This window comes from Pleurodeles waltl, chromosome 10 (genome assembly GCF_031143425.1).
Source record: "Pleurodeles waltl isolate 20211129_DDA chromosome 10, aPleWal1.hap1.20221129, whole genome shotgun sequence".
NCBI classification, from domain to species: domain Eukaryota; kingdom Metazoa; phylum Chordata; class Amphibia; order Caudata; family Salamandridae; genus Pleurodeles; species Pleurodeles waltl.
Window position 1 is genome coordinate 659,729,621 of NC_090449.1, and position 16,953 is coordinate 659,746,573.

The window sequence follows — 16,953 nt, forward strand, 5'->3', positions numbered from 1 at the left end:
TGAAACTGGGCATCATTTGTAAGTATCAAAAACAAAATTGCAGAAGGCGAAATAAAAGTGGCTCGCAAACATGGACTATCAAATAAAGACAGTACGAAGCATCGGTGTTTCTAATGCCCACATCTGCTAGTAATGTACGAGTCCAACAACAGGTAGAAAGTGCGCCTGGCAGAATTTAGAACATTGAACATATCTATATGTTTGTTGGTAGAATTTTTAATCGTTTTCATTTTACAATCTAGGTTTTGAGGTTTTTCATCTGTAAGTGCTAATTGTATATTTTGACAGATGTAGCAGAGGTGTAAAACAGAGGGGACATTGCCAGAAGTCGTCTCATTTGTTTTTATTCTCTGTAGCGCCCTTTGACCTGCTTGATACCCTTCTCCAGCCTTGCTTAATCTCTGAATTCTGTCTGATACGTGCTAATGAATTCCATAATCCTCCATGTTATATCACATGTTTAGTTTGTGTGGACCCCATTTATTGATCGACATATTACAACGTAAAATTATAAGCTGCTCGCCATCTGAACTAAAGTACGAAATGGGTAAATAAAATCAAATGATACTGGAGTGTGCTTTTTTCTGACACCGTGTAAGTTAAAAGTGTACACCAACAAAATAATATAAAACAGATTTATTTTACATTCCACCGTGGTTGATGGGATACGCTAAATAATAATTTAGCATGCATAAGTAGAGGTATCTTTTTATAAATACAATATACAAAAATAAAGACAGTATACAGTCTTATGACATTTCCAACAGAATTACCTTCCATGATGATGTAAACAATGTAACAGATATACACATATATAATAAGCACAAACATTTACAAAGATGGACAAAGGAGCAGTGGTCTTAGGAGTTCCGAAATCTATTAACACTGATTGAATGTGTAGTCTTCTTGGCTAGTGTGCTCCAGCTCTGTCTCTCCGCCAAAGAATTACTGTGAAAATTAAATGACCAAGATGCCCAAGTCGCTATTTCCTATTGTACTGTTAACGGGAGAGCCTCTCACTCTCGGGCTAATTTTTAGTATTACATCTTAGCACACTATAGGTAAAATTGTGCAACACGTGGAGCCAAAAAGCGTTTGACCTGAAAAAAAAAAAAAAGAAAGTAAAAAAAAGAACAACAACAATAAACGCCCTTCGCGGTCCGCCCTCTTGGGTCCAGGTGAAGGGCTTGCAGGTGTAAGGGATGCCGGAGTGTTGGTACCGTCCAAGATGGGGGTTGCCGGCTGCCCTGTTTCGATGCCCGCTACGTTGACGCTAGTCGAGGGCTCGGTTTCCGCAGTTAAAATGCTTGTGTAGGTTGGTGCAGTCATCGAAGGGGCCTTGAACCGGCCTCTCCGGGCCGCGGTCTGGCTTCTGCTCTAAAGACCGGTCTGTGGTTTGGTAGGGCCTCGAGAGGGGCGCTTGGAACGTCCTCCCCTCTCAGTGTGTTGGTAAAGGACTCTCCGTAAACCGACGACCAGTCTGCGGGACGATTGGTACACCCCGAAGAGGGGAGTTACGCGCAGTTGCGCCCGCTGTGGCAGGGGTGGGCGCCGGAGGAGAGGTCGGGGTGCACGAGCTGCAGGGCCTCGGCCTGCGCCACGTTTTAGTCCTTGGGCTCGGTTCATTGTTGCGCTGGGGGCGGTTTGCCCTGGCTGCTCCGTCGGCGGCTGGGGCTGCTGTCCTCCTCCGCCGAGGAGCAGTCGGACGAGTGGTAGGAGCCGAAGCGCCGGGCCCCGAGCTCCTCCTCGTCGTCATCTTCCTCCTCCGCCTCGTCGTCGTCCTCACTGTCCCTGTAGTCTATTGAGAGGCGGGAGTCGGCCTTGTGCTTCGCGTAGTCCGCCTCGCCCTCCTTCTCGCCGCCCTTCTCGCCTCCCTTGTTGCTCTTCTGCTTCTCGGCCTCCTGTGCTGCCTGCTCCTTGGCCTTTTTGCTCCTTTTCCACTTCATCCGCCGGTTCTGGAACCAGATTTTCACCTGGGGTGTGTGAAACGGAAAGAGGGCATTAATGGGTGGTAAAATTGAATTATCCTGCTATGTGGTTTAATACTAATATAAACATAGTGTGCGCACGCCGTACTTTCGGTATTTGGAGAGAAAGGGCATCATGCAAACCAACTCGGTGGATACCTTTTGCTCTTCTTCAGAACACTGACCCAGTCCTTATATATAAATTAAGCTTTTTTGACTCCTGTAATTGCCAAGGCGTAACTTCTGACGAAAATTATTCTGGGCTGGAGACAGGTCGTTACATTAACACTAAATGATGTGTGCTTTACAGATGTCTACACAGTGGAAGTTCTGCATGGCATTTGCATAGCGTAGTTTGCAGTGCCATACCAAGTGTGTCAAATGCCCCCTGGCAGCTGTTTAAATTATGAAATTAAACAATAATCAGCCTTCTGGGGCACGGTGACCTGCTACACTAATGAAACCTCCACCCCAGATAGTCGGGATCCTGCTTTGAGAAGACGCAACACCCTGTACACAACACAAACTTCGAGAGGAAAACATTGGTCATCTTGTCGGTTAACAGAAGTACGGTAGATTCAGGCTCTCTCAGATCATAGCTGATTGGACAGATAACTGCAAAAAGTATTGATCTCATATTCTGCTCATACTCCCCACCGGCTTCGGATTTGCATACTCTTAAAGGGCCCATCTAATGAAAACTCTCACAGTAGGACTTACAGTCTGACCGGACTACATGAACCACAGGGTAATATCCGAAGCCCTACAGATGGTGATTGTTGATGATGTTAGTTTGTGTAAACTGCAAGCTTTTAACTTTTTACTGAATGGCTTTCTTGATTTTGAGATTAAATGTAGGGATATGTATATGTTGTAGTTTCTTGAGTCGCAAAATCAGAACTCATTTTCTATTAATAAGGGTAATAAATCTCGTTAAAGATCACAAATGGATCAAACCCAAATATGAAATTCTACATTTTGTAATTAATATTTATTTGCCAATTGATTAAAACAATTAGCGGGAGTCAGCTAAAACTGGTGGTTTTCACCTCCCTTTACATGCTTGCAGAATGCACTGGCTGTAAACATGCCATTCAACACGTACACCCTTGATAAGACCAATGTGTACAATTAAATAAAATACACTTCATAATACTAGCTACTACTCAGCTCTATAATGTGTTCAAGAGCACTGCTTTCTGGGCTGGCATGTCAAATGGCAAAGCGTCCATAAGGGCAAGCAGACCAGTGTTGGAAAGGAAACGAGACAACTGCCCAATATGTCTTCCTGCAAAAAGGAGTACATAACAGACACCAAACAAGGAGATGTCTTGTACACACTTCAAATACTGTATTTGTGTGGGTTTGAATAACCTTCAAGGAGCTACGTTTCATAAAATGCAGAAGTCTAGTGCGGTGTATTCCCAGATCTCCCAAATGAAATAAGATTTCCCACTTCTTTGAAGCGAAAAAATTATGATTTTCAAGATTTCTTTAAATGTTGACCTTCTCCGTTGTAGAACAGATTGTAGCTTGGAAAAAATCTAACCTGGCGTGCAGTTAAGTAGTGTGTTTCGAGTCACATTCCTGCCGAAAAACACGAAGTGCCGGATAATATGGCCAGGTACAGAGGTGAAAGCGGTACGAGGTTATTGGAAATTTTGGGATTTACCCCAGTGAGTATCACAGTGGGGTAGTTTTAATACTAATAAATACTATCTTTAATAAAGACGCTAGAAATAAAAACAAAGAAGAGCGTGTGTGTGGAGAGATGTGGGATAGGAGGAAAGTGTGTGTATGACCGGAAGACAGCGCCGGTATTTGTAACAGACGTGGTGTTTGCGTGCGTGAGTGACTTTCAGGAATCTGGAGTTATTCTAACGTCCCCTGGCCAGAGGCGCCCTTCCAGTATTCCCCGGCTGGAGCACCCCTCCACCACCCTGCCCTGCGCGCTCCCGCCAGCACACGGCAGTAAACCACTCCTCTCAGCGCTGCGCCGTGTACCTGAGTCTCCGTCAGCATGAGGGACGTGGCCACTTCAAAGCGCTTGGGCCTGGACAGGTACTTGTTGAGTTTGAATTGGTGCTCGAGCTCCAGGAGCTGCTGGCTGGTGAAAGCGGTCCGAGGTCTCCGGCACTTCCCCAGCAGGTTGGACTGTGCCTGGGCTGCAGAGAGAAGATGGACTACAATTAGAGGAAAGGTGTTATTCACTGCCCGAGCAACACGTCAACACACACAGGCATCATATCACTGCACGCCGCGGCCGCCCTGTACTCTACAGCAAAGGCTGGTGGTAAACGGGCACATGCAACGTGTTTCAGTTAATGTAACTTAAAAACCGATAGGGAACAATTATTCAAAACTCGTGTACACAAGACCTACGATTAAGTAAGGAGGCCCCAAAACGTATGCAAATATCTATAACATTTTTGTGCTAATCCTACGCAAATTTATCTTCTAAATCATTCCTTGAAATGTGATTAACTTATTTTTACTCGGAATAAGTCCCACACTGCCCCAAAATAAGCGCGCATTAAAACATTCATGCGTTTACGGATTAGAAAAGGTCTTTTTAAATAGAACACGTCTAACGGGGGTTTAAACCTGGACCGGTGTTGCACGTTTTTACATACTAGCACTTAATATATTAATATATCCCAAAGGCCATATACACTTGGTCTTTAAATTGTACGCCTGACAACATAATAGAAACTACACCCGGGCGGCATAAACTGCAAACAGCTTAAAAATATAACTATTCACTTAATTAATGTGAATATATATTCTACTGTTTGTGTAGTTTGGTTTGTATAGGAAAAAAAGTTCACCTAACTAAAACTAATCTTAACATGGTAACAAAAATTCACTGAAGGCAGACGAGAGACAAGGAAACGAGAAGTCTCTTTCCATTGACGAGTAAGGGGGAGATGGTATTTTGCCGATTCCACATTTCTTAGCCCAGTCATCTCTCCTGTGAATACAAACTTAAAATGCATTCTTTGATTTCCCAGGAGCCCGTCGGGGGCCGTGCACTGAAGGGAAGCGGCTCCCGGGGGAAGGCCACTTTACCCATCAACAGCAAACACCCTTGATTTAGTTATCGGAGTCAGGGCATCTCCCAGGCCGGCCATACATTAGGGCCGTAATTAAAAGATATATACTTCAGTGTCACTCGGGGGATTCCACACTCCATTGAATTGTTCTTTAACTAAGGGGATTACGTTTCCTGTCCAGATGACTCCCCCAACATCCACCCCCCTCCATACTGCCGGGGCTGGTGACGACAGGGCTTGAGAGAGGAAGAGCAGGCCCTAATTTATACTGTGATTAAGGAAAGTAGCGGTATTATGGGAGATCGGCCATTGCAGTTGGGTTATTTGTAACTTCACCCTTTCAAACCCTCGCCAAAAATCTCCATAAGGGATCGTGCTGTGCACTAAACAAATTAAACGGCATGAAAAATGAGCAGCGCGCACCATGTGATTTCTCCATAAGATCATATATTCCGCAACAGATGTTCTCTTTTCCAGCTAATTTTTCAATTATGCTGCGGACACGTTTCCCTCGTTTAGGGATTTAATGAGTGCAATAAAGGTGAGATATCGGAAGGGTGAAACGTTCACGGGTCTGCTAGCGGGTTTGCCAGTGCGTCGTGGGCCCTGCTGCTAGAACGGAAATGAGCCCCTGGCTGCTGTTTGAGTACTAAAATACAGCAATAATCGGGACCTCAGGGCCCCGGCGCCACTGCACCTGCTGCACCAATGGAAGGATCGCCACTGGGGCCGCGGAGTAAGAGGAAAGGCCAGCCAGCGAGGCAGTGGAAACGGGCAGTATTGACGCACGGGCGAGAATAGGTGTAATCTGGTCTGTAATGTTTGCTCGGCCAACAGTTTGAAGGAAAATGGCCTGGGCACTGTGCGCTGCAACAAAGGCACGTGAAAGGGAGAGTTACTTCTGAAAATAATCATAAGCGCCTTCGATATATAGACATGTTTTCGCCAGCCACCTGTTAAACTGTATATTTTCTTAATCTACTTTTATATTCAGATACTGTTAACTCCTGGATATACTTTTGTTTAATACTCTACGAAACTACGTCAGTTGTGTAGCGCCCTGAAGCCCTTCATACAGAACTGTGTTTGTCGGCCTCAGACATCAAGCAAAGCCAACCCGCTGAGGAAGGCTGTCATCCACACAGCACGAACCCGCCAGTGTCCCGAGCTCAAACGGTCACACGGTCTGGATTTCCTCGTCGCCTGTGTCATTAGTTGTCTTCAGTGCTGACGTTGCTTGTTTGAGGCCGCAGGATTCTGACACCTTAGCTGATTGTTTTCCCTGCGGTGTAACTTTTTAAACAAACCCCTTTCTGAGCAAAACAATGACGCTTTCTCTGGCCCAGCATGTGCTAATTGGTGAATTCTTTCAAGCGAGGACACACTCCGGCGTTAAAACAGCTCGGAGGATCTGTGAAGTAGAAGCCGCACAAGGTGAGGGAGGGATCGGTTCCTGTGGTGTTGTGTGATGTGTAAAGGGGGTGTTTGCACGGATTATCCAAGGCCTGTGACCTGGCTCCAGAATGTCATACATTTTGTCAGGCGCACAATGGGGCCTGTTTGAGATACTTTAAAGGCACACAACCACATGCACCCGCAAGTAAACTAGGTGTGAGGCCTCAGCCACCACTGCCCCAAGCCCGTGGCCCCCTTGGCCTGTGGACATCCAGTGACCCTTCCTAAGCACTCCATGCACCACCGACTACAAAAACAGAATGACGTCCACTGGCGGCCATCGCAATAACATGCCTTTCAGTGTCCGATCTCGCGCATTAGGTGGGCACTTTGCTAATGAGGTGGAGAATTTTATTGCGTTTACAATCCTAAATTTAAACAGCCAATCCTAGATTGCAATACACAATTTAAGCCAATGTCGGAAGTGAGGCAAAGATACAGCTCATTGACTTTGAGGGCGCCCTTCAAGTGGTCACTGGTGCGAGAACGGTGGAGGTTGATAATCATTCATAATAGCGTGCAATTTCCAGCGATAGCTCAGTAGGTTAATGCGGCAGACACTGCGCATAACCTCTAGGTCACGGGTTTGGTTGTTAATAAATCGGACCTGCTTTTGTGTCTCTATAAGTGTGGCCTAGGAGTGTAGAAGGGCGCTGCGTGGAATACAACTTCACTATTGTTATAAGGAACTAACTGCCCAGCATGTAACATTCAACTGTGCACAGACGCCTCCCCGCACACACCTGTTTGTAGCCCTTTTGATTTTATAGCATCGCTATATGGAAAAGAGTCAGCGCCGGGAGGCATTCAGCAACATACAATTCAGTTTGGGATGAGCAACATTTAATAATAACATGCCCAGTCCATTTAGATACATCCACCGCACCGCACACAGTTGGAATGCCTCACTAGTCTTCTTACTTAGGCAGTGTATCATAAACATGCTCTTAAACCCGTTGCACTGGAGGTAAGCGCGCCGTGTGACAGCTGGACAGCCTATCGGTGATTCCTATTTAATAGGGGCATTGGAAGGGAACTAGCGACAATGCGCAGTTTTATATCATTTGCGTTATGGACCACGTTTGTAGCACACTAACAGCGTCTTAGAAAGAGTGACAACAGCAAAGTGTAAAGTCACTCACGTTTCTCTATGCTGTGAAAAAAACGGTCTAAGCACTACAAGGGCATATTTGTTTCAATCTACTAGGCGCTCGATGAAACATGCCCTAGATCGGTGTAATACAAGTAGCTGTAATTCTGATTTCTACCAGCTTTTCAGATCTGCAAGTACCGTCAAAGTCAAACTGAATGAGTCACATATAAAATGACTCATTTTTTCAAATAAATACAGGGACTGTAAAATGTGTACAGCGCGCGCTTTCTTCAACTATTAGGCTCAGTCTTTCAATCGCCTCCAGTTTTCTAAATTGGTCTGTTACACATTTTTAGTGCTTTTCCATCGATACTGAGGCAAGGTATGATACACGTGTGTGTTTGTGTTTGTGTGTGTGTATATATATATATATATATATATATATGTATATATATATATATATATATATTCATTGCTCAGTGAAACACACACACACACAGATATATATATAGAGATTGCTCTAGCAACTGGAATACGTATTATAGTTTGAGTATGAAATGAGAACCTTTACCGTACTCAATACTCACTTACCTAATTTATGTGGGCGAACTAGAGTATTGTTTTAAAGGAAATCTCTTGCGGCACGCATACGGAATATATTATTCCCGTGCCATACCGAGAATTGTAGTTGCATTACATTTCCACCGCAACGAGAAGCAACGGGGCAATTGCATTTCATGTTCCACCTTTTACCTACGCTTATTGTGAAATACTATGTATCACACATAATTTACTAAGAACAGCTTCAGTCTTTTGAAAGTCTCTCATTTTTGTAAACAAAACATAAAAATAAGTGTGAAACGGGAAACAATGCATTTGACTGAAAGAGTGTGAACTATATATATATTTAAAATATGTCCGTGGTTTATTTTGAACAGTTAACAAATTATGAAGTCTGTTTGGATTCTGGGTGCTTTATTTTCCTGTTAAGCTGCTGTTATACTCAATATCAAGTGACCGCATCACCAAGCTCACGGTATCCGTGTCTATTACCGATATATGAGTAAAATACAGTATTACGCAGGCTGTCGGCACAATGCATCGTAACCAAGTTCTCTATCGCTGTACATACTGTAAAGTAAGCCTTCCTATGTGCTGGTCTGTCTGATTACATTTACATGTCTTGTTCAGATGTTCACATGTAATTTGTGGGTTTCGTTGGTTACGGTGGCAAGATAAGATAGGATCCGGAGGCCTCCACACTCCCCCCACCAGAAACACACAGACCGACAAACTTCAATCGTTGGAAGTGGTTTTTATTAAACATTAAAAACATCTTCTAACTTTAAAGCAAACTAGTTGTACCACACATCATTTGTGGGTTTCGTGGGTTACGGTGGCAAGATAAGATGTTTAAGGGTATTGTGGCTTATTTTCCCTGCTGTTTTACTGTAGTTGTGGACATGCAAGGTGACTTTTTCTGTACAGAATTTTATTGTCTCATGCGGTGGGTTTAAAGAGCAACTCATATCCCTGTTCCACTATACATACGTCTTTCTCTGAGTATTGAGAACACATCTCTTTATCCGCGACTGTGCCCACTGTCATTTACACAACAGTCTGTGTATTTGTTAGGTTTCTGATTACGCACCAAATACACAACCTGCCCAAACTACTCCCTGTGAATCGGCCTCTCTTCCGAATATACACAGCACGTGCTCTTGCGTGTGGGCGTATGTGTGTGTAACACTCTCTGGAAATAAACATGTGCCCCTTTGTGTATGTGTCGACCTCCCTTGACGTAAAATCAGCTGCAATTGTCCACGTGGGTATATGCAGCACATATACTTGCCCTCTCAACGAATGTGCCTCGCTAGTCAGTAATGTCCCTGTCGCTTTCTAAGGATGGGCCATGCCCTTTCTAGAAGCACTGTCCATGTTTAGGTACCTCCGTCTGCCCGCGCATCACTCAAATGTCCCTTGTGTACATGCCCCGCTGTCTTGATATACGTGGCTAACGCCCATTCCCCTCTTTATGCCCATTCCTCACCTTCTAAGGAGCACATTCCACATTTCCTGAAAACCTTTGTGTATGCCCCTGGCTCTTTGTGTACCCAACGTAAGTATAATTTCCCATATGCCCGTGTGCCTCACTCGCGGGTATTCACAGAAGAAGCTCATCTGTGCGTTTGCCTCACTCTCTGAGTATTCACAGCACAAGTGCCTGCCTATATGTACTCAGTACTCTCCCGGAGTGCCTGCGTGACACACTGCCAGCATGTCTCTAGCTCTCTCTTGGTGTACACGCTATAAAGCTCTCTTCTCCTCTGAGCAAGTACCCCACTCTCGAAGTGAACGCAAATGCCTGTCTCTGCAAGTAACCCATTATCCTTAATTAGTGCACAGCACGTGCCTTGCCGTTTCTCACGTATGTCCCCAGCTCTGTATGTGAGTACAGCAGAATTCCCTCTTCCCATCAGGGTATGCGTCCCCCTCACGTAGTTTTACACAGTACATGAACTACTGTCTCGCTCTTGGGGTATACACACGCTGCACGCCCTACCACTCTGCAAGCGTGTCACTGTCTTTTGTGATCACCGCTCAAGTCCTTCCCCCAACAGGTATGTGTTCCATTCTTGGGGTAAACACAGTACATGACCTACTGACACATTCCTGGACACTTTATTTTGCGTTCACTGCACAAGTCCCTCTCCCTATAGGTATGTGTCCCATTCTCGGTGGAAAGCAGAGTACATGACCTGCTGTCTCATTCTTGGAGTATACACACTGCATACCCTACCACTCTGCACGCGTGTCAATGTACTTTGTGTTCCCTGCATAAGTTCCTCTCCCTATAGGTATGTGTCCCTTTCTCGGGCTAAACACAGTACAAGACCTACTGACCCACTCCTACACAATACGCACAGGCTGCTTGCCCTGCGTCTCCGCACGCGTGTCATTGCCGTTTGTGTTCCCTGCATATGTCCATCTCCCTATATGTATGTGTCCCATTTTCGGAGTATTCATAATGCATTATCTACTGCCTCACTATTGGCGCATGCACACATCGCATGGTCTATCACTTTGCACGCACGTCACGGTCTGTGGTGTTCACTGCACAAGTCCCTCTCTCTATAGGTGTGTGTTCCATTCTCGGAGTGTTGTGTGTATACTCCAAGAGTGAGACACCGGGTTGTATTGTACATACCCTACTTCCTCACACTTTAAGTATACACACATGCTGCAAAGCTGCATGCCCTACCACTGTGCAGCATGCCACTGTCTTTGGCGTCCGATGCGGAAGTCCCTCGCCCCCTGCATTGCCCTCAGGGTGCATACATTGAATGCATGCCACACTATATATACACAGCGTTTACACGACCCCTCCAGCGGGCGGTACTCACAGTTAAAGTCGGGCATCTTGGGTAGCATCATGCCGGCGGTGGAGGCCCGCAGCCACTGGTCCAGCTGGAAGGTACCGGCGCTTATCTTGAGGGGCTCTGCGGGCGCCGAGTGGTGCGCGGGGCCTGGCGGCAGGTGCTGCGAGTAGTAGGAGAGCGCGGGGTGCAGCGCGGCCGCAGAGTAGCCGTACACGGGATGCCCGTAGAGGCCTCCGCCCCCGCCACCCGCCTGCGGGTGCGGCAGGCCCAGGAGCGCCGGATGCTGAGCGTGCGGGTGCGGCTGCTGGCCGCCCATGTAACCGTGCTTGGGCAGCAGTCCCATGCGGTGCTGCGGCGGGGCAGGCGGCGGGGACGGGCTCTCCCGCAGGCCGCAGTCCTGGTGCTCCGAGGTGACGAGCGCCAGAGGCGAGCTCTGAGGCCGGGGAGGATCCGCGGCCAGCAGCGCATCGATTCGGAAGTTTTTGGACTTTTCCATTGGGTGGTCCCGGGGGTTCCTCTCTGAGCCAGTCAAACAGAGCCGCGCAGTATCCCGGTCCCCGCGGCCGTAGCTTCGGATAACTCCCCCGCGGTGACAGTTCTAACCCGGGGCCAGAGGCAACCTGCTCACTTCAAGGGCCGTAGCACGCGCGTTCATTGGCTACTTCCACCTTTTGACGAATCGGATTGGTCTAACCAGTTGTGAGTATTTCACCAATCACACAGCAGTAAGCCAATATATTTGTGAGAATCCCACCTCTTGGGAAGCGATTTTGGGGTCTACAGAGCTGTCAACGTACAGTAGCCACGCCCTGCAGGTTTCACCAGAAGTGATTGGTGCGCAACGAACAGTCATTTAGACCCCACCCTCGAGTTGTCACCTGGAGTGGCTCCGCCCTTCTGTGTACATTTCCTTCCTGGATTCCCACAGGAGGGACGCCTCATGGTCAATTGAAAAATAAAGCTTTCTGTGTGGCCTCGGAAGGGTCAATCCTGAACAAACGAACGGTATCTGCTCATTACATGAAGATGGAGGAGGACAGAAAACATTTGCCAACGATTGCGCTAAATGCAAGCAAATTTAAACACCTGAAACACCCCCGGTGTCCCAAACCTCTTATTTCATTTGTTTTTAGTCCTGGGTCTCTTTCGTGCCTTTTGTAATTCACCGACAATCGGTGCATGCTATCAAGATGTTTAGCATATTTTCTTCATGTAGCCTCCCCGCTCATGTGTTGTAATCTCTTCGTGACATAAAATGACAGGCCAGTTCCTGTTCCTTTAGCGTCCTTCTGGTCCTGAAACAATGTTTGTATAGGATCTTCCTGTCACCACATTTGTCCCAGATGTTAAAGTTCACTTCAGGGATTTCAAGGCCTAATTGCTCAGAGAACTGGTGCGGATTCCGGACTAAAATATACACACACACACACACGTAAGACAACTACAGCCCAGTGATAAATTCAGAGTGGAAAGGAACTAGATCTCATTACAAGACACTCACAGCTTTAAGTTGTCAAACCTCTCCACAGGTGCTCACGAAACAACTAACAGAAAGACATCCGTTTCTGTCTTGTGCAGAATTTAGACAAGCTATGTCAAGGTCGGGTGTCATTTCAGACGAAGTTATAAAAATATGAAAGGGATGTTTTAAGATGAGAAAGTAACATGATTAAGTTGGTGTACTGCATAGCACAGCGCCCGCCCAATGCCACCTCTCAGCCCTCCAAATCAGTTATCTCGTCGACGGTGGTATTTCTTTATTTACACCTATTTCAATAGAATTCCGTATTTTTAAAAGCGATAATTCTGTGTTCCGTTTTTGTGATATTTAAACTCAGGTCTAATTGTTGCGCATTTGATTCGGGCTAAATGTACTTATGTCCTTGGTTGTAGTTTGCATTAAAAGTGCGTAGATTTAAATAAGTAAAATTCCTTGTCTTGTGCATTTCAGCATCTCTGTGCCACCTATGTGCAGACTAATAGAAGGTGCTGGTATCATTTTATAGTATATGTACTAAATCCCTGCAATAGAAATGTTGTTTTCGCCAAACAGTGTTTGGCGAAACCAGCCTTTCTAGTTTTGATAACGCATTTATGCCATTCGTGGGCAGCCACCTTCATCTTATCTTTTCCAAGAATGGACTGGTCCACCACTGTGGTAATCCGCGAAACTTTTAGAGGTGCTGATGTAGGCCCACGTGCAACTAGCATACACATACTAAAGGAGACAAGTGGCCGAAGTCACAGAAACGACAAAACACACCCCTCCCTTAATTCGTTCCCCTGGTTTCTATTTAAATGTGGCCTGTGGCGCGTTGCTACTCACTTGAACAGACACTGCACGACTAAACGTATGCAATCTGTCTGCTTTGGCCTTAACAAAGTGAGGGCACGGACAGGGCTGGTCTGGTTGCTAAAGTAGCATTGGACAGTTATATCCTTAATTACACGTGTGGACCCGAGGGCTGTAGTCCGACCCTCTCCACGAGTCTTTCTCTTCCTCCAATTTTTTTTTATTACAAGAGGTGCATTTTACAGAACAATATGTCAGACACATTTGTCAACACGTTACAGGTGAGGAATGTCATTATGTGTTTACTACTTAATACGTCACAGTCTGACGCAGTGATCTAGAGCATCACACATCCACAGGTATATTATTTCTCTGCAGCAGAAATTCACGCTTGCGGCAAGTGTGCGAGGGTCCCTCGAGGCTAATTAAGGTATGGATGGGCGAGGGCCCCTTCGCCCTCCGATCCCAGAATACACTTCTGCCCCGGCAAATCAAGGGTTTCACCATGTCCTGCGTAATTCGTAGAGCCCCGGCACACCACAAGCACACTCCTCCCGAAGGCCTCTTGTTGCTGGGCGTTAGATTCATCGTTTCTCAGAGCACCATTCCACAATACAATTTTAAGGACGTTGTATTGAGAGGAGCGCTTAGTTAACAACGCATTGTTCTCACGGAGGTCAAAACCATTTTTTACTCTGATAGAATGGCGTCAAATTATTTTTCAAGAAAAGTCACCTTTGCTTTTCAACTTTAAGAAAGAGCCAGCCATACATCACGAAGTAGCATTGTACCGAGAATAGCAGACAGACCCAGAAGACCACCCTCAGGGGCGTGTCTACCAACGGTACAGCAGGCGCAATTGTGTGAAGAGACAACTGAATACGGATCATGGCTGCTTTTTACTACACAAGCTGGGCCTGTGTTATTTTTCTTCTTTGTACTAGGTCCGCGATGCTCCTCATACGCCAGTGCTTTCCCGATGCTCACTACTGAAAATAATAAGATGAAATTGCGCCTTCCGCTAAAAAGCAGCGCTTCCTGTGCTACTTGAAGTGCACTGGTGCGTCATCACCAAATGAGATAACTTCACAATGCACAATTGCTGCTTGCCTGGGTATTGCTTGGCTTTTGTTTTGTTTCCTCACACATCAAATAAACATGCTCCTGCTTGAAAATGCAGGTAAGTCACTGAACATGCCGAGCGGGCAGAGAATGTACCGAAATGCAGCACTTCGCTTATATTTATATACAAATAAAAGTGCACGTGGTCCAACGTTTTTCTGAGGCCCCAGTGGCTCTGTCGAATGCCTGGTTGAGGATTACCTCGTCTCGACACCACCTCATGCTGATTTATTTACCATTCTACACTTGCAGTTACTTTTCATCCACGATTTCTCAATTTGCCACAACCCCCCCCCCCCCCCCTTCTCTGTTTTCTGCCTACTTCTTTTGCTCGAAGTAAACGTGTGTTAAATAAAAAAATAACAATCTCAGTATACAAAATTGAGTGCCGGAACGCACCACATGCAACCACCGGCACGAATTAAGAACTATAGAAATGTAATAGTAAAGTCTGGAGTCTCTGCTTATACGCGCCCAAAGAAGGAGACTTTACAACGTGTACTACCGAACTCTAGCATTTCATTCTAACGCCGAAGAGGAAATGCAATTTAGGAGATGAGTTTAGAGCAGAGTGAAGCCCGCAGACGAAAACAGACAGAAGGGGATGCAAAATGGCCACATAATGACACAATATCTAACGAGTGTGGACAATATAGATAATGAATGGGGAAAATTAGCTATATGCTACATTAGCAAAACAGCAAAAAACAGTAACATGAGGAACCTAGCAGTGACAGAGAGAAAGGCTGTGGGGTGTACATTGAAGAAACGTTCAAGTGGAAAAGTATTGAAAACAAATAGCAACGAATGAGAAAGGGTACTGCACTGTAGAAAAATTAACGAAAGAGAAAAAGTAGGGACTTGTTAGGGTGAAGCAAAACTTTAAAAAATGTAGGAAATGAGAAAAAAAAAACACTGAGTGAGGGAGCAGAAACGATTAAGGAGAAAATATAGTGAGTGAGAAAATACTGATAGGCAGAAAGTAGCGAATGACAGGAAAAGGTAATCAAAGTGAATGAGAAAAAAGGTAATGAATGAAAAAGCCTGCAGTTAATGAGAAAATATATTCAATAACAGGAAAGCATGTAATGAAAAAATGGGAGCTACACAGAAAAAAAACTGGGGGTGAGACATGTTCTGTCGATGATGCAAAACAACTGCGAATGAGAAAAACCTTTCAAAAAATTGAAACACAGTGAATGTGAAAAAGTTTGCCATTAGACTCCCACAAGCTGCCACGCGGCCCAGTCACTGATAACACAAGACCTCCTGAGATTAACCATTGGCAGATGCAAGAACCCTTCCATATTTTGCTTTACACAATCTACTGTAGAGGTAGCCTCCTCACAGCACACCTGGCCTGCAAGGCGAGTGCAGCCCACTCTTACGGAGGGCAGCAAGTTTTGAAATATTAAGTAGGGGTGTGCAGGGAGCTGTGCTCTGGTGATGGAGCTAATGGAGTTTTTGGAACTCCGCGCTCCGCTTGGAGCTATCCAAAAAAATCCACTATCCCCGCCAACTGAGTGGAGCTCACCTGGTGCATGCTGCAGCCCAGTGTGGGCTGCTCAGCGCAAGCGCAGACAGTCTGCACTTGTGCTGTGCATCCCAAAACTGGGATGCCACGCACACCAGAGCAGAAGAAGGAGGCAGCCGCTGGAGAGGACTCGTCGTCGGACGAGGAGGAGAGAAGGACTCCCTGGAAGACCCTGGTAAGTCCTCGTCCCTTTCTTTGATTTGTTGTTGTTTGTGCACACTGGTGGACAAACAAGGACTGAAACTGCAGCTTTTGCAACCAATGGCCCTGGCCTGAATTCATGCCAGGGCCATAGGCAGTGAAAGCTGCCCTTCAGGCCTCTTATGCACGGGGTGTCCTGTGTGCTCTGCAGGTGGGGCATGTCGGTGCACAACAGGCATGGCAGCTTTCTCTTCCTGCGGCCCAGGCCTGAATTCAGGCCAGGGCCATAGGCAGCAAAAGAAAGCTGCTGTTTCAGGCCTCCTGTGCACCAGCCTCCATCGTGTGCACTACATATGGGTCTGGCCGGTGCACATGAGGCCTGAAACGGCAGCTTTCACAGCCTACGGCCTTCGTAAATGCGCCCATCTCTGAAGACCTAAGCAAGGTCAGTCCTGGCTGAGCAGGCCTGGCCCTGCTTAGTGCTTCCGAGATGGGTGCATTCAGGAGGACTCCGCAGGGTACGGAACTCCAGCTTCGCGGAATTCCACAGAGTTTTTTTTTTTTCAGCTCTGCAGAATTCCGCAAAGCTGGGCTCCGTTTACTCCACCCAGACCTAAATATAAGTACGTACTGTATAATTGTTGTAGCATTACATAGTGCTTTCTGCCCCTGATGGGGCACTGGAGTGCTTTATGAAGATTGTAACTTGGCGACAAAGTGGCCTTCCCTGCCCTTTTAGCCAATAAGAGTACACAACTTTGCACAAAATATCTACCAAGTGCAGCTCTTTCTGCCTCCTTGGGTAAGTGTCCAGTATGTATTCTACACTACAGCTGTGTAATGGAGATCAAGGAAATGCCACCAGAGACCTTGTGTGCGTTTTGGCAACATGATTTTTCATGGTGCATCTTTCTA

At 46.1% G+C, this 16,953-nt stretch overlaps 1 protein-coding gene across 2 annotated transcripts; it reads right to left on the reverse strand.

Moving 5' to 3' along the window:
- Nucleotides 1-318: 318 nt before the first annotated feature.
- On the reverse strand, nt 319-11,592 carry MNX1 (motor neuron and pancreas homeobox 1). 2 transcript variants are annotated; one of them, XM_069211152.1, is made up of 3 exons: nt 10,973-11,592; nt 3,972-4,132; nt 319-1,973 (listed from the first exon to the last, which is right to left on the reverse strand). In XM_069211152.1, exons 1-3 carry the CDS (start codon nt 11,442-11,444, stop codon nt 1,623-1,625), a joined length of 984 nt encoding a protein of 327 aa, XP_069067253.1. In that variant the 5' UTR covers nt 11,445-11,592; the 3' UTR covers nt 319-1,622. The 2 variants fall into 2 exon arrangements, with proteins under 2 accessions (XP_069067253.1, XP_069067252.1); XM_069211151.1 differs by having other exon boundaries at nt 3,972-4,150.
- Between the last annotated feature and the right edge of the window lie 5,361 nt (nt 11,593-16,953).